This window comes from Scyliorhinus canicula, chromosome 1 (genome assembly GCF_902713615.1).
Source record: "Scyliorhinus canicula chromosome 1, sScyCan1.1, whole genome shotgun sequence".
In the NCBI taxonomy this organism is placed as follows: Eukaryota; Metazoa; Chordata; class Chondrichthyes; order Carcharhiniformes; family Scyliorhinidae; genus Scyliorhinus; species Scyliorhinus canicula.
In genome coordinates, this window is record NC_052146.1 from 285,900,935 (window position 1) to 285,926,446 (window position 25,512).

At 44.7% G+C, this 25,512-nt stretch overlaps 1 protein-coding gene across 1 annotated transcript in view; it reads left to right on the plus strand.

Moving 5' to 3' along the window:
* Positions 1-67: 67 nt before the first annotated feature.
* The window catches only part of cebpz (CCAAT enhancer binding protein zeta), a 50,217-nt gene continuing 24,772 nt past the window's right edge, over positions 68-25,512 (plus strand). Inside the window, 5 exon segments of the mRNA XM_038814556.1 lie at positions 68-261; positions 2,376-3,904; positions 7,742-7,973; positions 8,901-9,129; positions 9,564-9,652. Coding sequence (XP_038670484.1) covers positions 118-261; positions 2,376-3,904; positions 7,742-7,973; positions 8,901-9,129; positions 9,564-9,652 — 2,223 coding nt within the window. The 5' untranslated portion in view covers positions 68-117.

Below are 25,512 nucleotides of genomic sequence, written 5' to 3' on the forward strand. Positions count from 1 at the left end.
GGAGTGATAACGTTCATTTGACACTTTGCAAGGGTTTCGTTTTGTTTTTTAATCCGTTTTGGGTTTTCTTAAAATGTTGTTGACAGGGCCTGGACTGGGCAGGCAGCGGGTGACAACATGGCGGCGGTGGCGGAGCTCGAGCCGCTCCTGGAAGATCAGGAGGAGGAGGAGGAGAGCGAGGACGAGCCGGAGCGCTGCGACCAGGAGGGAGCGGACGCTGAGTTCACGCTTGATGTGGTGCGGCGGCTCGGAGGGACCAAGGTGAGAGAGAGAGGGGGGAATGGCCGGTGTCAATGCTGCCTGCAGTGGGGAGGGTTCCCCTCTACACGTGGGAGAAACGCTGCTTCTGTTTGTCGCCGGTCAACTGCACCCGGAGGCTTTATTGTCAGCGCCTCACAGACTTGCTGTGCCCGCCAGTGGCTCACTTCGGCAGCATTTCTGGCTTCTAGAGCGGGTTCAGCTCCGCTCTCCAGGACACGAGCATAACAAGCTCGGCTGACACGGCCGTGCCGCACTGTCGGCAGTGCTGTCTTTGGGACCAGAGAGCGGTCCACCCTCTTGGGTTAGCTGATATTCAAATATTCCACGTACCTTTTCAGAGAAGAACAGAAGAAATTAAAGGTAAAATCGCCATAATCCCGAATGACCATAGGTTGCTTTGCCCCTTTGATGTTGAGATGCCAGCGTTGGACTGGGGTGGGCACAGTAATAAGTCTTACAACACCAGGTTAAAGTCCAACAGATTTGTGTTGAATCACTAGCTTTCGGAGCACAGCTCCTTCCTCAGGGGAATGAAGAGGGGGGTTCCAAAAAACACTGCTCCAAAAGCTAGTGATTTGAAACAAACCTGTTGGACTTGCCACTTTGAGGGGAGGAGAGCTGACTGGTGGTGATTTAACTAGAGGAACACCACACCTCAGGCGAGGGGCAAGGGTTGAGATGGGGCCTTCATGAATAACCTGAGGTGGTGCAGGGAATTAACCCGCGCTGCTGGCCTCGCTCTGCATCACAAACCCACTGACCTAAACTGGCCCCACGGAGAAATATCTCCCAGGTTACCAACAATTATCCTGCAAGAACACAACTAAACAATTATCTAGTCATTATAACATTGCTGTTTGTGGGGTTTATTGTGTGCAAATTGGCTTCTGTGTTAAATTATAATTAAATAATCTTTATTAGTGTCACAAGTAAGCTTACATCAACACTGCAATGAAGTTACTGTGAAAACCCCCTGGTCGCCACACTCCGGTACCTGTTTGGGTCCACTGAAGGAGAATTCAGAATGTCCAATTCACCAAACAAGCGCGCCTTTCGGGACTCGTGGGAGGAAACTGGAGCACCCGGAGGAAACGCACACAGAGAGGGGAGACTTCGCATAGTCGGTGACCCAAGCTGGGAATCGAACCTGGGTCCCTGGCGCTGTGAGGCAACAGTTCTAACCACTATGCTATTGTGCCACCTTGTTACCATGCTGTGTTTCCTATGTTACAACATGACTATGTTCCAAAAGTACTTCATTAACTAAGACGCTTTGCGATGTCTGGTCATAATTAGTGTTAGAGAAATGCAAGTCTTATTTTTCTTTTATCATAGAATGGTTACATCACAGAAGGAGACTATTCAGTCTGTTGTGTCTGTGCTGGCCCTCTGAAGGAGCAATTCACCTAGCGCCATTCCCCTGCCTTTTCCTTGTAGCCCTGCAATTTGTTTCCTTTCAGATGATTTAATTAATTTATTTTCAAAAACTTCAATTGACTTTGCCTCCCTGTACTGTTAGTGCATTGCAGTTCCTAATCACTCGCTGAATGAAAATATTTTCCTCGTGTTGCCATTGCTTCTTTTGCCAATTACCTTAAACCTGAACACTCTGCTGTTCAATCCTTCCAGCAACAGGAACAGTTTATCCGCACCTATTCTGTTCAGACCCCTCATAATTTTGAATATCTCCATCAAATCTCCTCTCAACCTTTTACAAGAAGCACAGTCCCAACTTTTCCAATCTTTCTACATAACTGGAGCTTTTTAATCATGAAACCATTCTCATGAATATTTTCTGCACTCTAATACCCTCACATGCTTCCGAAAGTCTGATGCCCAGAACTGGACGCAACACTTCAGCTGAGGCCAGACCAGTGTTTTATACAGGTTTAACATAACTTCCTATGCCCCAATTGATGAATCCCAGGATGCAGTTTGTTTTGTATCAAAATGCAAGTTGTCCCAAAATTGTCCAATTTTAATCCTGTCTTAGACTAACAATCTGCCTTATCATGCATATTGCTATTCATATGATTGTGCCATGATAGTAGAACTCGGTTTCAGTAAAATATTTGTACATTACCTCTACGTAATCTTATTTTTTTTCTCTGCAGGCTGACTTTGTAATGCTGTTTTCCTTAAATGAGAATGATGAATTAGTTGATGGTGGAAAAAAGACAGCAATAGATGATCTGCAAGAAGGTGAATTAGAAGACTTCATCAATAAAATTGGCATAAACAAACATTCTAAAATTCCGCTGGAAGAAAATGAGGAATGCACTAAAAAAGAAAACAAAATAAAAAAGGAGAAAGAGAAAGTTGACAAGAAAGGCAAGAATAAAAAAAATGAAGGACTGAAAGAGAAATTCCAAGATAGAGAGGGAGAGCAAAAGGAATTGCCAGGAAAGGATGGAAAGAAAAAGCTCATTCAGGATAATGAAATATCTAGTACATCTGGGTTACTGGTCAGGAAAACCAAGCAACAGATCAACTTTGAATTTCAGCCCAAATCAAACTTATTAATAAAACCAGGAGGAAAATGGTATGAGGTGGACTATACCAATGAACATAGCTTTAAAAAACAAGATGAATCATTGGTCACACAGTATAGGAATCTAGCTAAGCAGCTGTATGAGCATGAGACCAATTTGTATAGGAGCAAAAAAAATATCAAAAAAGGAGCAAACTCAGCATGGATGAAAACTGTGGTCACAACAGGCACGTTAGCAGACAGAATGGCAGTGATGACACTTATGATACAAGATGCTCCAGTGCATACTCTACATTTGGGGGAGACATTAATCAGCCAAATCAAAAAGAAGGGAAGTCGGCGACAATGCTTATTGGCTTTGGCTACGTTAACAGAACTACTGATCTCTGACCTGCTTCCGGACAATAGAAAACTACGAACCTTTTCCCAGCATCCTTTTCAAAACCTAGAGAAGCTTGCCAGTGGGAACAAAGATGCCCGAGACAGGCGTCTAATATTGTGGTACTTTGAACATCAGCTGAAACATCACTTTGCGGAGTTTGTACAGGCATTAGAAACTTTAGCACATGACACTGTGCAGGCAACCAAAGCTCGTGCCTTGGCAACAGTCCATGAGATCCTGTGCAACAGACCAGAGCAAGAGAAAGCCCTGCTAACCCAGTTGGTGAATAAATTAGGAGACCCACAGTATAAATTGGCCACAAAGGCCTCCTACCTTTTGGAAACGTTGCTCCATAAGCATCCCAATATGAAAACAGTTGTGTGTTGTGAAGTTGAGCGACTTCTGTACAGGCCTAACATAAATTTGAAAGCACAGTACTATGCCATTTGCTTTCTCAACCAAATAGCCCTGAACCATGACGAAAGTGACCTGGCTGGAAAGCTAATAGCTGTTTACTTTTCATTTTTCCATGCCTATGTTAAGAAGACAGAACTGGACTCCAAAATGTTAAGTGCGTTGCTGTCAGGTGTCAATCGTGCTTTTCCTTACTCCAAGATGGATGATGAAAAGATGATGGAACAGATGGATACTTTGTTCAGGGTTGTACATGTTGTGAACTTCACCACAAGTGTCCAAGCACTAATGTTACTATTTCAGGTGATGGACTCTCAACAGGCTGTATCCAATCGATATTATGTAGCACTCTACAGGTAAATTTACTTGTGCATAAATATTTTTGATAAAACGTATTTAAAATTTCAAACGACTTTAGAGAAGATTACTAGAATTCAAATACAAAGAAAGCTATGAAAAATTGGGTCTTTTAGGATAACGAGCATTATATGGCATGTGAAAAAAAAAATTAAATTCTGAAATAATTGATTGCAGACTGTTTTCAGTAACTAGATCTTGAACATTTATCAATCTCTCCTTTTATGGAGTTTTATCTGTTCTCAGGATCCGTTTATTCATTTCTTTTAAGTACATACAGTTGTAGGCCATTTGGTCCCTCAAGCCTGTTCCACGATTCCCTGAGATTATGGCTGATCCTTGACCGAGCTCCATATACCAGCTTGTGCCTCGTATACCTTGATACCTTTAGCTAACAAAAATCTATCAATCTCTCTTTTAAAATTAATGTTGACCTGACATCAATTTCCATTTGCAGAAGCGAGTTCCAAACTTCTTCCTCTCTTTTACATGAAGAATTGCTTCCTAATTTCACCCCTGAAAGATTTGGCACTTTAAAAAACAACTGTGCTCCCTAATCATAGAATCCCTAAAGTACAGATGGAGGCCATTCACCCATCAGGTCTGCAACGACCCTCTGAAAGAGCACCCTACCGAGACCCATTCCCCCAATCTATCACTAACATTGATCATGGCCAATCCACCTATCCTGCACATCTCTGGATACCTAAAGGCAATTTAGCATAGGCAATCTGCCTAACCTGCACATCTTTGGCCTAAACTGAGCACCCGGAGGAAACATGGGGAGAATGTGCAGACTCCGCAGAAAAGGCCGGAATCCAACCCGGGTCCCTGGCGCTGTGAGGCAGCAGTGCTAATCACCGTACCGCCCTAGGCTCCCAGTTAATTAGCAGAAATAATCTCTCACAAAATTTGTTCTGCTTAATATCTTAAACTTTGAACAAATAACTCCTTAACCATTAAAATTCTAGGAAATACAACCTTAGTTTGTGTAACCTCGCCTTGTAATTTAGCCCTTGAAGTCCAACTGTCAGTCTAGCAAATCAACGCAGTATTCCCTCCACGCTCAATCTGTCCTTGGTGAAATATGGTGCTCAGAAATGCTCTCCGTATTCTAGGTGTAATCTAACATGATTTCGCTGAAATGTGACAAAGGGTTTAGTAACAAGTTGGCTTTTTAAAACACCGTTACGCTGCTCAGCATGAGGTAAGCCAGTGGGAATTACTGGGTTCCAGCAGCAAGCTCATTACAATTTTCACTTTAGGAGAAAAACGGTACTCTTTTTAGCAAGTTAGTACAATCAATGTCTTTGTACTTCTCAGCTTGTATTCCTAGATACTGTAGTAACATTTTTGGCTATTTTCCATACCTGCCCATAACATTTTAATATAATATAGAATAAAAACAGAAAATATTGGAAAAACGCAGCAGGTCTGAGAGCATATGTGGAGAAGAAAACTGAGTTAAAGTTTCGAGTCCGTATACCTCTTCCTCAGAGCTAAAGCGAGGGAGAAATGTGATGGACTTTACACTGTTCATGTTTTGACACCTCAATCTGAACTCCAAACTCTCTTTCTGTTCTTCCTCTTTCCACTATTCCTCTTTTTGATGTGACAAATGGAAATATAACAGTTGTTGTGTAGGAATGTTCTTCTGAGGCTGAGGTGAAGTAAGGTAGAATAAAGGGATCTTTTTCTATGCTTCCAGTAAACCCCCACTCCAACATGTTATATCTGGTCTGGAAGAGACATGGTGACCTTGGATGAAGTTCTCTTATTTGCTAACAGTAACATTTGTCAACCAAAAGAGAATAAAATTAATTAGTCATTGGTATGCAATCCATTTTGTGTTACTAGATTCATTCTTTGAAAGCATCGGAATTAATTTTAATAATTGTCTTGAAACTAAATTAACATAAGGTATGACGGTAAAGCACCATTGATGGAGAGCCAAAACCAACAAAGTTCAATGCTATAATAGATCACCAGAGAGCAAGTGAGGTGTTTATTTATGCCTGGTTATGGCAATACATGTAATAATTATCTTTGGCTCTTCTGTTAATCACAGAATTCTTCTCTCAAATAATATTTTGTGACTCCCATTGCTTGCTTGCTTCTATGTATTTTGGATAGTTAATTTGAATTTATCAAAATAAGAGCACTACATAGAGCCATAGAATTCCTGCAGTGCAGAAGGAGCCCACTGTCCCGCACTCTCCCTATAACCCCACATCCCTGGACACTAAGGGCAATTTAACATGCCTAATCCAGCTAATCTGCACTTCTTTGGACTGTGGGAAGAAACTGGAGCACCTGGAGTAAAAACCCATGCAGGCACGGGGAAATTGCAAACTCCACACGCAGGCTGGAAAAAATCCGGGCCCCTGGGGCTGTGAGGCAACAGTGCCACCCAATTCCACCAACCTTTTAAAATGTGTGTATTCTGAGAGAAAGGAGATGATTACCCAATCACATTTTAATCTGAATCCAAGCAAAGTTAAACTGGCCCATGAACAACATTTGGCATTGACTAGTTGAGCCGAATAGCCTGTTTACGTGTTGTACATTCTATGTAATCTGTGAAAATTGTCTTCCATTGTGCATGATATTGATGTTCCATTCCATTGCCATATAGCAAGAAGAATGGCATAGTCCCAGCTGTCTGCTGTTTTCTCCCACATTTTAACATCTTTTTGAAAGCATGAATACTGCAAGAATTCAAAGACAGGACCTTTATGATATAAAGGCTAGTAATTGAATTATCTGAATCGGGTATGGGGCTGTAATGTAAAAACTACCTCCACTTGCACTGATATGCTTTAGAAATATGTACAAAAACTTCAAATGAAACATTTTTACCTCTGTTTTTGTTTTCTGGCTAAAATAGGCTTTGTTTAACATTGTTACATTTACTGTAGTTTTTCTTTCTAAATTCATGGCTTGTACGTTTAAGTAATTTGCATACTTATTGTTTGGATGAACTATACATATGAGACACCTAAGGTTCACATGAGCTCAAAATTTCTGCCTAAGTTGCTTCTCTAAACAAAGCGGTCAGCACTTCTCTGAATTACACTGAAAACCAATTTAAGATTGTCAGTCAGGCTCGAGGTGTGGCTCGCTTAGGCATGCCAAAAGCCACACATATTCACTCATAGAACATAGAACAGTACAGCACAGAACAGGCCCTTCGGCCCTCGATGTTGTGCCGAGCAATGATCACCCTACTCAGACCCACGTATCCACCCTATACCCGTAACCCAACAACCCCCCCCCTTAACCTCATGACCCTCTCCTTTGCAGTCAAAAAGGAGCATGCCCACATTTTTGCACCTTTTTAACTAAACAAAAGCTTAGAAACAGTCATTTGCCGGGGTAATGCCTTGACCAGTCATAGTCAACCTACCCTGTTACAGAAACATTGGGCATTGTTTCACTATTATATTATTCCATTGTGTTTCATACTATTGTTTGAATTTGAACAAACTGGGCAGTTAATTGTTCGATGCTACATTTTCCATGACAACACCTCCACGATTCAGGGTCCACTTTCCAAATAGTCATAACACTGTTCTGCAGTATAAATTTTTTGCTCTCCCATTACAGTTGATGATTTCTTGCAAGCTATTCTGATTGAGTGCAGGACAGAAAGTTTTGATAGCATGTCTTTTTTTTCAGCAACACTTACTGTTTAAAGATTCAGTGTTGAGCTAACACTGATGGGCACGGGGATGAAATGGCCTCCTGTGCCTCGTCTATAATTCAATGTGCAAGAGTCAACATTTATGTATTTTTATATCTGGTGTTAAAAATAATAATTTGTCTTTTGTATGCAGGAAACTGTTGGATCCAGGACTGGCACAATGTTCTAAGCAAGCCATGTTTCTGAACTTGCTGTACAAGTCTTTGAAGTCTGACGTTGTGCTTCGTCGTGTTAAGGCATTTATAAAACGGATCTTGCAGGCCTCTTGTGGCCAGACGCCAGCATTTATATGTGGAGCTCTCTATCTTATTTCTGAGATTTTGAAACTGAAGCCAGGCATCCGAGTCCTGTTACAGGAACATGGGGTATTTCTTTCACTATTATATCATTCAATTGTGTTTCATACTATTGTTTTCCCTTTTTGAGATAAATGATGTTATTAACAGCCCTTGGTTATCCAGCATTTTTTCTGTGAGTCAGAAAGAGATTTACGTCAAATAACCTCAGAGTAGAGCTAGGTTTAAGTACTAATTTAAAGTGCATTGGATTGTGACTGAAAATACGTTTTGAAAAGTCCTCATGATTAACATTTTATCTGATAAAACAGGAGAATGTAGGTTTCTTAGTATTTAGGGAAGCGGGGTTGAAGAAAAATTTTAATAATATGAAGTCACTCATGGGGATAATTAATGAGGTTCATTCTGAAAATCCCAGGCACAAATATTTTAATCCTAATCTAAGATTTAGGTTTATTAAATAAAGTTAAAATTGTATTCTCCCCTTCTAGTCTAGAGACTGAATGCATAAAGTATAAAAAGTCCCAGGTACGATTCCTCTCTCTGATTAACTGCAGCAAGTTAGATGATCGACACAGGAGAGCTTCAATGGGCCTGGCAGGAGTTCCACTTTTGATGGCTCTCGTATATAAGCCCAGTGGGAAGTGCAGTAATAATAAATGAGAACCAGACTGACAAGACTATAGTGCTTCACTGACACACCATATATCTAACAAAGGCAAGCGACTTGAGTGAGATGCTGGAGGCTGCTACCACCTTCTACCCCCTCTTTCTCCAATTATGGAACCATTCCCCTAGTACGTGCTGGCACTTTCAAGGGAGATTGAAAACAAATATTGATAGCATTTGTACCAGCAACTTTCTATTCCTACATATATTACATTCTCCAAGCAATATAGATGTTTCGTTAGAATAAACAATGCTCTCACTATATCAGTAATGCCAATGCCTAAAGCATTGCACGTAACATATATGTGCCAAATATTTTTTGCTCAGGAGTCAGATGAAGAAGAACATTTTAAAGATGTTGATAACAGTGATGGGGAAGAGAAATTTGAAGATCCTGATGAAGAGATAACAAATAAATCAAAAGATGAAGGGGAAAAAGATATAAATGCTGACACAGAAGATCCTGCCAAAGGACAAGAAATGGGTGTACAGAATACCATTGTAGATAACAAAACAAAATCAACATCTGGATCATGGTTGCACCACAAAAATCAAGGTAACAAACAATTTGGATTAGGCCAGTGTGGGGCAAAAATTCCTCAATTGCAAGCTTGTTCTTTATAATTTTAGTATATCTAACATAAGGAGATCTTCCCCTCCCACCTCAAATCCTTCCCTCGCCCCACCTCCCAGAAACCTCTACTGTTTCCAATGAGTTTAAACTGGAGTATCCTCTGTCCTCTTGGTGAGGCCTGCTCAAGCTGAGGCCAAAGCAGTGATTTATAAAGATTCAGCATAACCTCCTTGTTTTTGTACTGTATGAATTTATTTATAAAGTCCAGATTCTTATTTTGAGGTTGACTTTTAAACTTAGAACAGTATTTTGCAAAGTAACAGCCTGTTCCAGTTTTTTTTTTTAAAAGAGATTTTTTGACATGAATTGCCACAATGCAAAGTGCTGCTATTAAGCTCTGCTCTTTTTTTATTTAGGCGGAAAGTGTCTGGGAAACTATGACCCGCTCCACAGGAATCCCCTCTCTTGCGGAGCAGACCGCACTGGTCTCTGGGAATTGAAGAAGGTAAAATAGACTTTTCTTGATTTAAGTAAAAGTTATGTGCACAAGGATTTTTTTTTAAAAAGGAAAACTTTAGTACTGATCATTCATGTGTAATCACAAAAGACTTGTGGCATTGATTGTATAAATCAACAACAAGTCCTTATAACTGGTCTTGTCATTTAAGCGCCTGGCACATAGAGCGTTATCGTGGAACTGAGCACAGTACTGTCCACACAGTAAGGCAAGAAAACACGTGACCCACACCTAGGAGTCAGTCTAGTGTTGGTCAGAGCTGTGAAAACTAACGAGCATGGACACAGCTCCCAACTTAAACCCCTGACTGTGTACATAGATCTTGTAGTTAATAATTAGATACAGCTAAACTAAAGATTATGAAGACTTTATTAAGACCTACTAAATGGTATCCAACATATTACAACTTGGTGGCAGCAAATGGAAAATTACCAGGGAAAAGATCCAAGGAAAGGCTTTGAAGCGGAAGATAGAAATTTAGAATTCCTCACTGCAACAGAAGACTTCATAGTGGATAGTCAGATGCTCTTTCGTAGGGTCAGAGAGTCAAGTACTGGGGACATAGGTTTAAAGTGCGTGAGGGGGAAAAGTTTAGAACAGATGTGCGAGGCAAGTTTTTTACACCGAGGGTGATAAATATTTGGAACGCGCTGCCTGGGGAGGTGGTGGGAGCAGGTACGATAGTGGCATTTATGGGGCACCTGGACAAATATATGAATAGGAAGGATACGGACTCCATAAGTGAATACAATTTTAGTTTAGGCAGGTACCATGGTCGGCGCAGACTTAAAGGGTCAAACGGCCTATTCCTGTGCAGTTTTGTTCTTAAAGCGGAATGTACACTTAAATTCTTTAAATATGGATCAAAAATCCAACTTCCATTACCAGTTTGACTACTCCAAGGACCTAACCTAACAGAAAATCGGATGTCCACTTAGACCTGGAGTACATCAGGTCGAAGTGGAAAAGATCCAGATTAATGCCTTTTTACACATGTTTGGTGAACTTGGTGATGAAGTAATCCTAATGCAGTGCATTGATGAATCCTCAACCAGCTTTGACGAAATATTAAAAGCCTCTGTCAAATATTTTAATCTTCAAGCTTTGGAGTGCACAAAGAGACACCGAAAACCCCCATTAAAGTACTAACCGAGAAAAGGACAATACTTGAGTAAACCACAAGAGAGCACCAGAGAGGTGAGGAGCTTTCCTGAAGTCTCAGAAATATACATATTTTTTGCAATCCCCACATTAGCTGAAGTGAAACATAAAGAAGAGGTTTGTCAACTGAGTGAAGCCTCTCCGAGGTCATTGGCAGGTAAAATGGCAGAGTCAGTTTCTGGTGCTTCACTAACGGCTGAGGTACTTTCTAATACCTCAGTGAAGGACTTTGAAAAGCACCAAATTGTGTCAGAAAACCTTTTGAAATTAATGGAAGAGGCCGTGACTCCCATTGGAGCGGCTGGGGAAAACCAATGAAAAAGTGGAAGCTCATGGGGCTATGATCAAAGATAAGGAAGGGTTCTTTCGAGCCACTGATTGGATTGCCTCGCTGGAATAGGAGCTATCGTTGGTTGACACGAATAAATTGTTGAAGGCAGAGATGAATGACCTACAGAATAGGTCCAGGAGGCTAAAGAAATTGTGGGACTGCCAGAGGGGATGGAAGGTCCAATGCCCACAGAAGAATTCTTCTCAGATATAAGCAAATTACTGCGGATGCTGGAATCTGAAACGAAAGAGAAAATGCTGGAAAATCTCAGCAGGTCTGGCAGCATCTGTAGGGAAAGAAAAGAGCTAACGTTTCGAGTCCGATGCCTCTTTGCCAAAGCTAACAGACCGAGAAAGTGGGAAATAGTTATACTGTGGACTGAGCATGAAAGATGAGTCATAGCCACAGAAACCCAGGGAAACCGGGTGCTAATGGCCACAGAAACCAAGTGGAAAGAGTGCTAAGGGCAGTCCCCAGAGAGAACAAAAGATGTGAATGGTCAAGCAGCAGGGAAACTAACATCAGAGGATGAACTGTAAATGTGGGGGGAGGGGAAGGGGGAAGCAAAGAGGAGAAATGTGAAGAAAAGGTGGCTAAGATTGGGGGGGGGGGGGATTAAATGTATATTAAGAAAGAAATGGTAAAAGACAGTTAAAATGAAATGGGATGAAAACAAATGGGTCGAGGTGGGGGTAGAGCTGATCATCTGAAGTTGTTGAATTCGATGTTCGGACCGGAAGATGAGATGTTCCTCCAGTTTGCGTTGAGTTTCACTGGAACATTGCAGCAGGCCAAGAACAGAGATGTGGGCATGGAAGCAGGGTCTTTTGTTAAAATGGCAAGCAACAGGAAGGTCAGAGTCCTGTATGCGCACAGACCGAAGATGCTCAGCGAAGCAAATTCTCAGATATGTGTGATAAGATGGTGGGTGAGGGTGGATTCACAACCCCTCCTGAGTTTGACCGAGTCCATCGTACACTCCAGCTGAGGCCTCGTCCTGAGGATCCACCACTTGCGGTGATAGTGAGGCTTCAAGAACAAAGAGAGGATTCTAAGATGGATGAATGTAAGTGGGAAGGCCATGCCATCCGGTTCTATCAAGAGGTGGGTGTGGAGCTAGCGAAGAAGAGGGCTGCATTTAATAGAGCTAAGGCTGTCCTGTATATAGAAGTAGAGTCCGGTTCGGTGTGGTCTACCTTGCTCGGCTTAGAGTACATTTCAAAGGGAAAGACTATTTCTATGAAACACCGGGTGAGGCTGCAGCTCATAATAGTATTTTTAGATTATGTTTTGTTTAGGTTTGTTACCAGGAAAGTTTAGTATTCTGTGTTTGCCTTGCCTCTATTTGTATTTGCATTTGAGTGTGGTTGTATTCAAGGGCGATGGCATAGAGGATGGGAGCAGGTTGCTGATGGTGTCTGCAAATTTCTCTCCAATTTGGTTTGGTTGAGTTGCCATCTTGGGTGGACTTGTTTGCGGCACCTTTTTCAGTATATTTTGGATAACCTCCCTTTGTGGAAATGGCTGCCTCCAGATTGAGTACCCCAATTTGTTTGGTCACCTGGCGTGTTGGGGGTTTGAATAGCCCAGTGAAAAGACCAAGAGTATTTGAAATGAAATGGAATGAAAATTACTTATTGTCACAAGTAGGCTTCAAATTAAGTCACTGAAAAGCCCCGTGTCGCCACATTCCGGCGCCTGTTCGGCGAGGCTGGTACGGGAATTGAACCGTGCTGCTGGCCTGCCTTGGTCTGCTTTAAAAGCCAGCACTTTAGTCCTGTGCTAAATCAGCCCCTGCTCACCGTAAGATCCTAAACTCCGACGTGGAGACCAAACCAGGCTGCAAAAAAAGAGGTGAGTAGGGCAGGTCTTTCATTTGGGCTTGGACAGTAGGGCCAGTGGTGCGACAATTTTAATGAATAAAAGGGTTCAGTTTTTGTCCGACACCAATGGTAGACACGTTCTTGTCTGTGGTTCTCTGATGGGCACCCCGGTGATGATGGTTAATATTTAAGCCTCTAACTGGAACAATAGGAATTAGAACATAGAACAGTACAGCACAGACAGGCCCTTCGGCCCTCGATGTTGTGCCGAGCTTTGTCTGAAACCAAGATCAAGCTATCCCACTCCCTGTCATTCTGGTGTGCTCCATGTGCCTATCCAATAACCGCTTGAAAGTTCCTAAAGTGCCCGACTCCACTATCACAGCAGGCAGTCCATTCCACACCCTAACCACTCTCTGAGTAAAGATCCTACCTCAGAGATCCCTCCTATATCTCCCACCCTGAATCTTATAGTTATGCCCCCTTGTAACAGCTACCTCCACCCGAGGAAATAGTCTCTGAACGTCCACTCTATCTATCCCCCTCATCATCTTATAAACCTCTATTAAGTCGCCTCTCGTCCTCCTCCACTCCAAAGAGAAAAGCCCTAGCTCCCTCAAATCTTTCCTCATAAGACCTATCCTGCAAACCAGGCAGCATCCTGGTAAATCTCCTTTGCACCCTTTCCAATGCTTCCACATCCTTCCTATAATGAGGTGACCAGAACAGCACACAATACTCCAAATGTGGTCTCACCAGGGTCATGTATAGTTGCAGCATAACCCCGCGGCTCTTAAACTCAAGCCCCCTGTTAATAAACGCTAACACACTATAAGCCTTCTTCACGGCTCTATCCACTTGAGTGGCAACCTTCAGAGATCTGTGGACATGGACCCCAAGATCTCTGTTCCTCCACATTCCTCAGAACCCTGCCATTGACCCTGTAATCCGCATTCAAATTTTTTCTACCAAAATGAATCACCTCGCACTTATCAGGGTTAAACTCCATCTGCCATTTTTCAGCCCAGCTCTGCATTCTATCAATGTCTCTTTGCAGCCTACAACAGCCCGCCACCTCATCCACTACTCCACCAATCTTGGTGTCATCAGTAAATTTACTGACCCACCCTTCAGCCCCCTCCTCCAAGTCATTGATAAAAATCACAAATACTAGAGGACCCAGCACTGATCCCTGTGGTACACCGCTGGTAACTGGTCTCCAGTCTGAAAATTTTCCATCCACCTTGTAACCCTCAAGCGACCCATCTGATCCTTACATACTCTTCCTTTTTCGTCTTGACAAAACATTCAACCTCTTTTGTGAACCATGGTTCCCTCACATGGCCAATCCCCCCCTGCCTGACAGGGACATACCTATCAAGGACACACGGTATTTGTTCCTTGAGCAAGCTCCACTTTCAATTTGTGCCTTTCCCTGACAGTTTCTGTTCCCATCTTATGCTTCCTAATTCTTGCCTAATCGCATCATAATTACCCCTCCCCCAATTATAAACCTTGGCCTGCCATATGGCCCTATCCCTCTCCATTGCTACAGTGAAAGACACCGAATTGTGGTCACTATCTCCAAAGTGCTCTCCCACAAACAAATCTGACACTTGGCCCGGTTCATTACCCAGTACCAAATCCAATGTGGCCCCCCCTCTTATCGGCCTATCCACATATTGTGTCAGGAAACCCTCCTGCACACACTGTACACAATCTGCCCCATCGAAACTGTTCGACCTATAGAGGTTCCAATCAATATTTGGAAAGTTAAAGTCACCCGTGACAACTACCCTGAGACCTCCACACCTATCCATAATCTGTTTTGCAATTTCTTCCTCCACATCTCGATTACTATTTGGGGGCCTATAGAAAACTCCTAACAATGTGGCCGCTCCTTTCCTAATTCTAACTTCGGCCCATATTACCTCAGTAGGCAGATCCCGTTCAAACTGCCTTTCTGCAGCCGTTAAACTATCCTTGATTAACAATGCTACTCCTCCACCTCTTTTACCACCTTCCCTACTCTTACTCAAACATCTATACCCCGGAACTTCCAACAACCATTCCTGTCCCTGTTCTAACCATGTCTCCGTAATGGCCACAACATCATAGTCCCAAGTACCAATCCATGCTCCAAGTTCACCTACCTTATTCCGGATGCTCCTTGCATTGAAGTAGACACACTTCAACCCACCTTTCTATCTGCCGGTACACTCCTGCGACCTTGTAACCCTCCCCAGTACCTCACTACTCTCAACACTGGCCTCTGGACTACAACTCGTTTTCCCAGCCCCCTGACAAATTAGTTTAAACCCCCACCGAAGAGCCGTAGCAGATTTCCCTCCCAGGATATTGGTGCCCCTCTGGTTCAGGTGCAAACTGTCCTGTCTGTACAGGTCCCACCTTCCCCAAAATGTGCTCCAGTTATCCACGTACCTGAAACCCTCCCTCCTACACCATCCCTGCAGCCACGTGTTTATTTGCACTCTCTCCCTGTTCCTTACCTCACTAGCGCGTGGCACCGGCAACAAACCAGAGATGACAACATGGTTTGTCCTGGCTCTCAGCTTCCACCCTAGCTCCCTAAATTCCAGTTTTAAATCTCGGTCCCTTCTCTTATCTATGTCGTTGGTACCGATGTGTACCACGACTTGTGACTGTTCCCCCTCCCCCTTAAGGATTCTGAAAACACGGTCCGAGATGTCACGTACCCTGGCACCCGGGAGGCAACATACCATCCGTGAGTCTCTTTCGCTGTCACAGAACCGTCTATCTGTCCCTCTATCTATCGAGCCCCCAATAACTATTGCCCTCCTGCTCTCCCTCCTTCCCTTCTGAGTCGCAGGGACGGACTCGGTGCTGGAGATCGTTTATACGTGGCTTACCCCTGGTAGGTCGTCCCCCTCAACTGTATCCAAAACGGTATACTTGTTACTGAGGGGAACGACCACAGAGGATCCCTGCACTGACTGCTTCCTCCCAGCCCCTCTCACCGTCACCCATCTATCTTGATTCTTCGGAGTAACTACATCCCTGAAGCTACTATCTATGACCACCTCTACCTCCCGAATGATCCGAAGGTCATCCAGCTCCAGTTCCCTAAGGAGCTGGAGATGGGTGCACTTCCCACAGGTGAAATCAGCAGGGACACTGATGGCATCCCTCACCTCAAACATTCTGAAGAAGGAACATTGCACTGCCTTCCCTGCCATCCCCTCTAGATAAGAAAAAAGAGCTTACCTATTATTCACTCTACCCCTTGGGTTAAAGGAGGTGGAAGGGTGGGGGACACTACAAGTGTAGTGGCTGAGGTTTAGGAACTGCCCAATCTAAATACAGGTTAAAATAAAACACTTAACCAGCAACCTCTGTGCCCCACACAAGAACAGCAATCAGCTGTTATGGGCCTGCGCAAACAATTTAAATCTTTACTAATTACCCAGCAGTCACTCTGTCCTCACTCCGACCGGATTCAGCTGGAAACTCCCAACAGTAAGTTTTTTTTAAATTTACTCCCCTTCTCAGCAAGCACTCACTCAGCAACCACCTCAGGGAAAATAAATCACTTGCCTGCAGGCTGTGACGTCACGGTTCAACGTCTTTCTACTTCTACCTGCCCTCTTTATCGGCTGGGATCCTTACAGTGATTGTTTTTTATTTTGGTTAGAGGAGGAGGTAGGGAGGGAAACACTGAAGAAGTGTTTCGGGGGGGGGGGGGTTTAACTATCACTTGACAACAGCTCCTTCACAGACCATCTTCAGGATACGGTGACCACAATGCACTGATGCAAATTTTCCCCGCAACTTTTTTTTTCAAAAAATATACTTTATTCATAAAATCTCTAATAAACATGACAGAACATTTTGAATTGTCTTGACTGTACATTCCTATCAAAGTTACACATTCCCTCTTCCATTCAATTGGGATGACATTACACACATATCCCTCTTTGCGTTAGAATTCTTTCTTAAATATTTACATTGTCATGTTTCTTTTATACATTGGAGTGTTGATGACCCAGACCGAGGGGTTTTACACTGTTACCCACCCCTCGGTGTACCTTTGTTGGAAGACCTTACACAGTGGTCTTTCCTCATTGCGCCTTGCCGGCAGCTGCCCCAAGCTTGAGTGCGTCCCTCAGCACGTAGTCCTGGACCTTGGAATGTGCCAGTCTGCAACACTCGGTCGAGGACAATTCTTTGCACTAGAAGATCAGCAAGTTTTGGGCAGACCAAAGAGCATCTTTCACCGAGTTGATGACCTTCTAGCAGCAGTTGATGTTTGTCTCGGTGTGTGGAGCTGCTCGGGATGAACCTTGACAAATACCACTGCATCTCTCTCCAAACCTTCTTTGCAAAGGCACATTCCACAAGGAGGTGGGTGACCGTCTCATTTCCCCACAATCACTCCGAGAGCAGTGTGCAACGGTGCTGAGCCTTCGAGTGTACATGAAGAATCTGACAGGGAGGGCCCTTCTCACTACCAGCCAAGCTAGGTCTTGGTGCTTGTTTGTAAGTTCTGGTGATGAGGCATTCTGCCAGATGACTCTTGACAGTTTGTTCAGGGAACCATCCAACGTCCTCCACAGTCTCCTTTTCCCTGAGGGCCTTGAGGTCATTACGTGCTGACCACTGCTTCATTGCCTTGTGGTCAAAGGTGTTTTTCTTCAAAAATCTTTCCACGAGGGACAGGTGGTATGGCACGGTCCAACTACTTGGAGCGTTCCGCGGCAATGATGCCACGCCCATCCTTCGTAACACCGGGGACAGGTAGAACCTCAGTATGTAGTGACACTTGGTGTTTGCATACCGGGGGTCCACGTACAGCTTGATGCAGCTGCGCACAAAGGTGGCCATCAGGATGAGGGAGACGTTGGGTACGTTCCTCCCTCCTTTAGATTTAGATTTAGAACAGTACAGCACAGAACAGGCCCTTCGGCCCTCGATGTTGTGCCGAGCAATGATCACCCTACTCAAACTCATGTATCCACCCTATACCCGTAACCCAACAACTCCCCCTTAACCTTACTTTTTAGGACACTACGGGCAATTTTAGCATGGCCAATCCACCTAACCCGCACATCTTTGGACTGTGGGAGGAAACCGGAGCACCCGGAGGAAACCCACGCACACACGGGGAGGACGTGCAGACTCCGCACAGACAGTGACCCGGCCGGGAACCGAACCTGGGACCCTGGAGCTGTGAAGCATTGATGCTAACCACTATGCTACCGTGCTGCCCTTTATTCAGAGGTTTGTACATGGTGTCCCTTTGGACACGGTCCATCTTGGATCTCCAGATGAATTTGAAGATGGCCCGGGTGACTGCTGCGGCGTAGAGTCAGGTAATGGGCCAGACCTGCGCTACGTGCAGTAACACCAAGAGTATCTCACACCTGATGACCAGGGTTTTGCCCGCAATGGAGAGGGAGCATTGTTCCCACCAGCCCAGTTTCTGTCTTACCTTGGCAATGCGCTCCTCCCAGTTTTTGGTGCACGCCCCAGCCGCTCCGAACCATATCCCCAGCATCTTCAGGTAATCTGACCTGACAGTGAAGGGGACAAAGGATTGGTCGGCCCAGTTATCAAAGAACGTGGCCTCGCTCTTGCCGCGGTTTATCTTGGCTCCCGAGGCCAGTTCAAACTGGTCGCAGGCATTCAAGAACCTGCATACAGACGTGGGATCCGAGCAGAAAACGGCCTCCATGTACAGGGAGGCCTTGACTTGCACGCCTCCACTGCCTGCGATCGTCACTCCTTTGATACCCAGATCCTTCCTGATGGACTCGGCAAAAGGTTCTATGCAGCACACAAACGGGGCCGAGGAGAGTGGGCAGCCCTGCCTGACTCCAGATTTGATCTGGAACTTTTCTGATTCCCACCCATTGATTGAGACTGCGCTATAGAGGTTTGTGAAGAGCAGTTTGATTCAATTGCGAATTCCCTCCCCCAAACCCCATTTTGGAGAGCACATCCATCATGTAGGTGTGCGATATTCTGTCCCGTCCTGCACGTAGGCGATCGTATCCCTGAGCAGCGCGAGGCTATCGGAGATCTTCCTGCCGGGTACAGCACAGGTCTGGTCAGGGTGGATCACTGACGCCAGAGCAGATCTGACCCGATTGCCGATGACCTTGGCTAGAATCTTGTAATCCACATTCAACAGTAAAATGGGTCGCCAATTTCGAATTTCTTCCCTTTCCCCCTTCTGCTTGTAGATGAGGGTGATGATGCCTTTCCTCATTGATTCTGACATGCTGCTGTCCCGAAGCATACTCTCGTACACTACCAACAGGTCTGGGCCCATCCAGTCCCACAGAGCCGAATACAACTCGGCCAGTAGGCCATCGCTTCCGGGAGTTTTACTCGTCTCAAAGGACTTGACGGCCTTTGTCAGCTCGTCCAGAGTTAGCGGTTTGTCCAGGTTTTCCCGCTCGCTGTCACCCAAGACCTCCGTGATAGACGACAGGAAGGTCTGGGAAACAATGCTATCTGTTGGCTTCAGATCATACAGTCCGGCATAAAAGGATTTACTGATCCTCAGGGTGTCAGACTGCAATGACTTTACAGAGCCATCTCCTTCCTTCAGGCTGCTGATCACAGAGGTCTCTCCGTGCACCTTTTGGAAGAAGAAGCGTGAGCACTTTTCATCCTGCTCCACGGAGCGGACTCTGGAACGGAAGATAACCTTAAGAGGCCTCCGAGGTGTAGAGCGATGCTTGCTGGACCTTCACCTCTTGGAGATCCTCCTTGACATCAACCCCCATTGACTGCAGCTGGAGCAAATTCTGCATACTTTTCTGGAGCCTGGACATGGCCTCTTGTCTCTCTCTCTCTCACCTTTTGAACGCCTTTGAGGATGAAAAACCTTTTGATCCCCTTGATTGCTTCCCACCAGAGATGTGGAGACTCAAAGAGGGGTTTCATGGTTCTCCAACCCTTGTAATCCCGTTTAAGTTCCTCGAGGTTCTCTGGAGTCAACAGTTTTACATTCAGCATCCATGTCCCCCTGCCCGTCCCCTGGTTTTCCTGCAGGTGGCAGTCGGCCTGTAGGAGGCAGTGGTCAGAGAAGAATACCGGCTTAACGTCTGTGGGCTTGACCGTGAAAGCACAGGACACAAAGAAGAAGTCTATCCTGGAGCGGACGGACCCGTCTGGCCGTGACCATGTGTATCTACGCTGCGCTCCGTCTGCAGGGTTGCTGAAGACGTCGAGCAGCTTGGCGTCTTTTACCGTTTCCATCAAGAGTCTGGACGTGGCGTCTAGTTTGATGTCAGCTCTGCCGGATCATCCAGCCGCATCGATAATGCAGTTGAAGTCACCGCCCAGAATGACCGGCTTGGAGGTGCCCAACAGCAGTGGGAGTTGCTGAAGGACTGCCAGCCGCTCGGAATTGCCTCCCCGTAGCACAATACCCAGGCTGGAGGAACGGCAGTCGTTTCCTCCTGACCAGATGGATGCCCGTGGGACCACCAGCTCGACCAACGCCTGTAGTTGTTTAGGTGCGGAATCCCCCACACCTGCAGGAACAGTAGGTCGGTTTTCACGTTTGCTAAGTAGCCGAGTGTGGTTACACACCGCAAAGTATCTTTAATGCTTCGCACGTTAATAGATGCAATTTTAAACCCCATTTTAAAAAGGTAGATTTATCAATCTGAGTCCACAGTCTATACAGTTGGGTGTTCCAGCTGTTCAATGTTCCCCAGCATGCCGGTGGTGCTCGCAAACTGTTGCACAGTTGCAGGGCTGAGAAAGCTGTCCTGGTCTGCACTGGGCCCGTGAACTTGACGGATGTGCGTTGGAGGGGGGTAGTGTAGCCCTGACGTCCGTCGTGGCAGTCAGTGGATGTTGGGGTTGCAGGCCGGTTTTCGCTTGGGTTGTTGCTGCTGCTTGATTTCTGGAGCTGGTCTGTGACCTTGTTTTCAATATCCGGTGTTTGGTGGCCGTTGGTCACATTGCTGTTCCCATCGACCAGAGGTTGGTGATCTCAACGTGTTTTATTTTCTTTCCTGTCTGTGGTCTGGGGGGTCTGTGGTCTGGGGGTCTGTGCATCCTGTTCCACATTGGTACTTTGCCTCTTTAATTGAGGCCGATTCTTAGTTTGTTTTTCCTCATCGGAGGAGGTGTCGGCGCTAAGGCGGTTAGCTGGAAGTTGCTACTTTTTGCCATTCACCATCAGGGGTTTCTTCGGTTTATTTTTCTGTTTCCTCTTTCGTTTGTCCCTGTTCGGCATTTCCCAGCGCTCTTTATTCTTCGTTCCATTCTCTTCCATTGAGTCTTCCTTGTCAGATGAGGTTGGGGTTGGATTGTCAGGTTGTGCTGGAGCCTCCACTTTTTGTTGAGAGCCCTTCTGTTGATCTTCAGCATTCTGTGATGTGGTGTTTTTGTCGATGGAGGGTGCCTGAACTTCCTCTGTGGTTGCCTTTTTGACTCCGCCACTGATGATTTGTGCTTACGTTGCCCCACGTTTTGGGCAGGCCCTGTAAAGATGGCCGGCCTCCCCACACAGGTTGCAACACTTGTCTTCCTTGCAGTCCTTTGTCATGTGGCCCTCCTGCTTGCAGTTTTTGCAGAATGTGACATTGCAATTGGCGGCAACCTGCTCCGTTTTGCCACAGGTGCGACATACTTGTGGCTGCCCCACGTAGTAGAGGTAGCCACGATTTCCTCCAATGGCGAAACTGGAGGGGGGATGTACGATGGTTCCATTGCCGTCCATTCTAAGGGTCACCTTTACCTGGTGCTCACTTGTCCAGATGCCAAAGGTGTCCTTCAGTTGCACGCTGTTACTTTTCAGCTCGACGTACCTGGTGAGGAACGTAAGCACATCAGACACGGGCACGTGGGGGTTGTACGTGTGCACTGTAACAACCCGGTTTTGCTGCGACGGTAGCATGAACAGAGGCTCCGCAGTCAGGATAGACAGGGGGCTCTGGTTGCCTTTTTCTTTGAACACGTTCAAGAATTTGATGCAAGCTGCAACACTCTTGAAGGTGACGTCAAAATATCCATTGTTGGGGAAGTTTTTGCAAACAGAAGATGTCTGATGCTTGAAACCCGCAGCACCCGCTTCACGAAGAAATTCCGATCCACAGGCGACTCCCCTTCCGACTTCTTCACTGTAACTCGGACAGTGTTTTGCATTCCCCAGCCTGGTGGTCGGGATGCAGCTGCAGCCATAGCTCTGAGTCTAAACTGTACCGGCGTTAGGCCTAAACCAGAGGCTTAGACCGGCATGAAGATCCACCAATAGCAGCAGAGCTCTAAACGTTTCCTCTTTGATGCCTTCAATCCCGCCGTGTTGTCCAATCCACGATCGACATCGAAATCCTCAGCTTCCCTCGATCAAGTGGACACTTGATCTGAGCCAAAAGGCCGCAACAGCCAATCAGCAGCTCCGCTCTACTGCCATCTGCTGGATGCTTGCCTTCACTTGAACATGGAGGGTGTCTTGCTCAGGTACACGTTCTGGATGCAGTGACCGCAATGCACTGATGCAAATTTTCCCCGCAACAGCCAATCAGCAGCTCCGCTCTACTGCTCTCTGCTGGATTTATTAATAGTCTGCTGACCTCCCTCCCCAATTTAGATTTGTAGCAGCTCATTTTGGATGGGGACTTGAACTGTGTTTTGGACCCTCGGTAGGATGTTCCAAGCCTCAATTCTCTTACTCCACAGGGAGTGGCCAGGGCTTTGTTGTCTTTCATAGAGAAGATGGGGGGGTGTTACGCGAGGGGAGATATTAGAAAATTGGTCCAGTAATAAGATCCAAGATGTAGCAGGCAATTTAGGGATTAAACAGGCTGAGGGGGAAACAAATTGCTCGCACTCAGTCCGAGGGATACGTGCACAGCTGTCCGAGTTACATTGTCCCAGTCAGAGTTAAACCAGTTAGTGAGAGTACACAGGATGTCGCAGATCCACTGTCCTTCAGGACACCTGTCTGACCAGCCATTAGCCCATTAAAGGCCTCTTTGTCTGTCAATGCGAGGTTAGATGTATATCTAAGATTACAAAGATCGGTTCAAGTTTGGAAACTCCAGCAGAGAACCCTTGTTTGAGGGGCTGGACGGAGCTTAGAAAGAGAGAGAGTAAAAGAATCCTGTGTTGAACAGGTAGAAGAAGGCGTTGGAAATTGACAGTGAGGTCATGATAGTTGCCACTGAGGTGGGCTTTGAAAAAGGGTTCAGAACGAATTTCCCGAACAGAAGAAAAATTGCTTTGTTAAATGTAAGTATTGCCTTTGCCTGCCTTGTAAGTGGAGTGAGAGCTGTATGTTCATGTAACGTGCTGTTTAATGGGAACTAGTGTGTTAAGGCTAAGAAACTACGTGTCATCTATTATTGTTGGGGTTGGAGTTTAAAAGTTTAAATATTGTTTTCTATTCTTGTTTTAATAAAGTTTGTTTATAAAAAGAACCAAACCTATTTCTTATTGGCATGCTTGGAATTAATCGATCTATCCACCGCATTAATACTTTAAAGAGTTGCAAATCTCCTCCCAGCCACTGTTGGGATCTGACTAAGCATCAGTAACAGGGTGGTGGTAGATCCTTGGAGCTTCTTGCACCCAGGTGATAAAGGTTTTCTGTTTTTTTTTCCGCGTGTTTCTTGGGAAGTTTGGTTTTGGCCACAAATTTATTTAATGGATTTGGCTATTCATAGAATCACAGAATCTTGATAGTGCAGAAGGAAGCCATTGGGCCCATCGAGTCTGCACCAACCCTCTGAAATCAAGCAATCAGCTCTCTGAAAGATGGCATGCATTAATTTCCTTTTTTAGTTGGTGTCGGCTGTTAGGGGTTTCGTTCAGCTTTGTTTTAATTTCGAGTACCCGTTATTTTTTTTTCCAATTTAGTGTGGCCAATTCACCAACCCTACACATCTTTTGGAGTTGTGGAGGTGAGACCCCCGCAGACATGGGGAGAATGTGCAAACCCTACACAAACAGTGGACTGGGATCAAACCTGGGTCCTTGTCGCCATGAGGCAGCAGAGCTAACCAGTTTCTGTATTTCTGGCCAAAGTCCATTTTTTCCCTTAGCAAGGTATAATCAGTTTTGATTCCCTGCCTTTGTTAACAAGGCCTTTGTTATCATGTTGGTGGGGGGGGCAGGTTTGTCTGTTAGTTGCCTAGTTTTGTGATTATTACGTGGCCTTACAATGGGGGTGAGATTTCTCAAGGACATGATTGGAAGTCTTTTGTTCTACTAATCTCTGTTGCATGTTTCCAGAACAGGTGACCAGTCTTGAGCCATGTGACTTGTAGCAGCCATCTTGTGGTTCTGCAAAATTCCATTTTTAAAAATAGCAAAAGAGATTATAAGAACAGCTTTAATTTATTTTTGCGTCTTATTGACATGACAATTGCCACAAAGTAGTTCAATACCAAGGAATGGAAAAAGAGGATGAAAAGATACATAGATGCCAAACAACCTCCAAATGAAAAGTGGGGAGATGGAGTAGTAATAATAGTATAAATACATGGAATAAACTAAAATAACTTCAAATATATTGAATTAAGACTTGGGGTGGATGGGGAGTTTTAATATAGGGAAGTGGCACATATGGAGTTAGCGTGGGACTGAGTACAATACCATCCACAATGTTATAAGAGAACACATGACCCATACCTCTAATTCAGTCTATGAACAAACAAGCATGGAGACAGCTCCTACGTTGAATCTTTTACTGTAGATATGTACACAGTCTTGTAGTTAATAAATACAGTTGACCTATTTAAGACTGCAAAGACTTAACTGTAAGACCTACCAAACGGTATTCAACACCCTAGAACAGTGTCCTGACATCAGACCGTTTTAGTACTTAAGTTGATTCATTGGAGAATGCTTTTATTTGTATGCTGGATCTGGTCAACATTCTTTTTATGGGGGCGTTGGAGGCATTAGTTATGCCGTACATTTAATTGAACAAAGTGAAGTTTTACAAAAGAAAGTCCAAATCCATATCCCAAAATTTAAAATTAAGCTAAATATGAATTCCTATTTAGAAATGCAGCTTTTATAAAATTTAGAATGAGGTATGCTTGTCCAAGAGGCATGTTCTTCAAATGGTTTTATTGTTGGATTTCATTTAGTATAGAAGAAAGAACTTTACTAAACCAGCACGCTTCACAATCTCAGGACATCTCAAAGCACTTCAGGGCTAATTTAATACTTTGGAAGTGTAATGTACTTTAATGTAGAGAGACATGGCAACCATTTTGTACACACTATGGCTTAATAAACAGCAATGAGTTAAATGAACAATTAATTTATTTTGATGGTGTTGGCCATTTCCTTTGTTACTCTTCCGCCCTGAATTTGCTTATACATGTTCTGGTGGAAGCTGGGATGCATCCAGACCCTGCCATTCTGTAATATACTGTTCTGGTGCTCTGCTTTACAACTTACCCAGGATCTTTTAGGATCCTATCCTTGCCCCATTGCCTACATTCTGACACTGTCTCTCCATCCAGATTACTTGTAATCAACAGGATCCTGTTTCTGGACTTTAGTTGTAGGTCCAG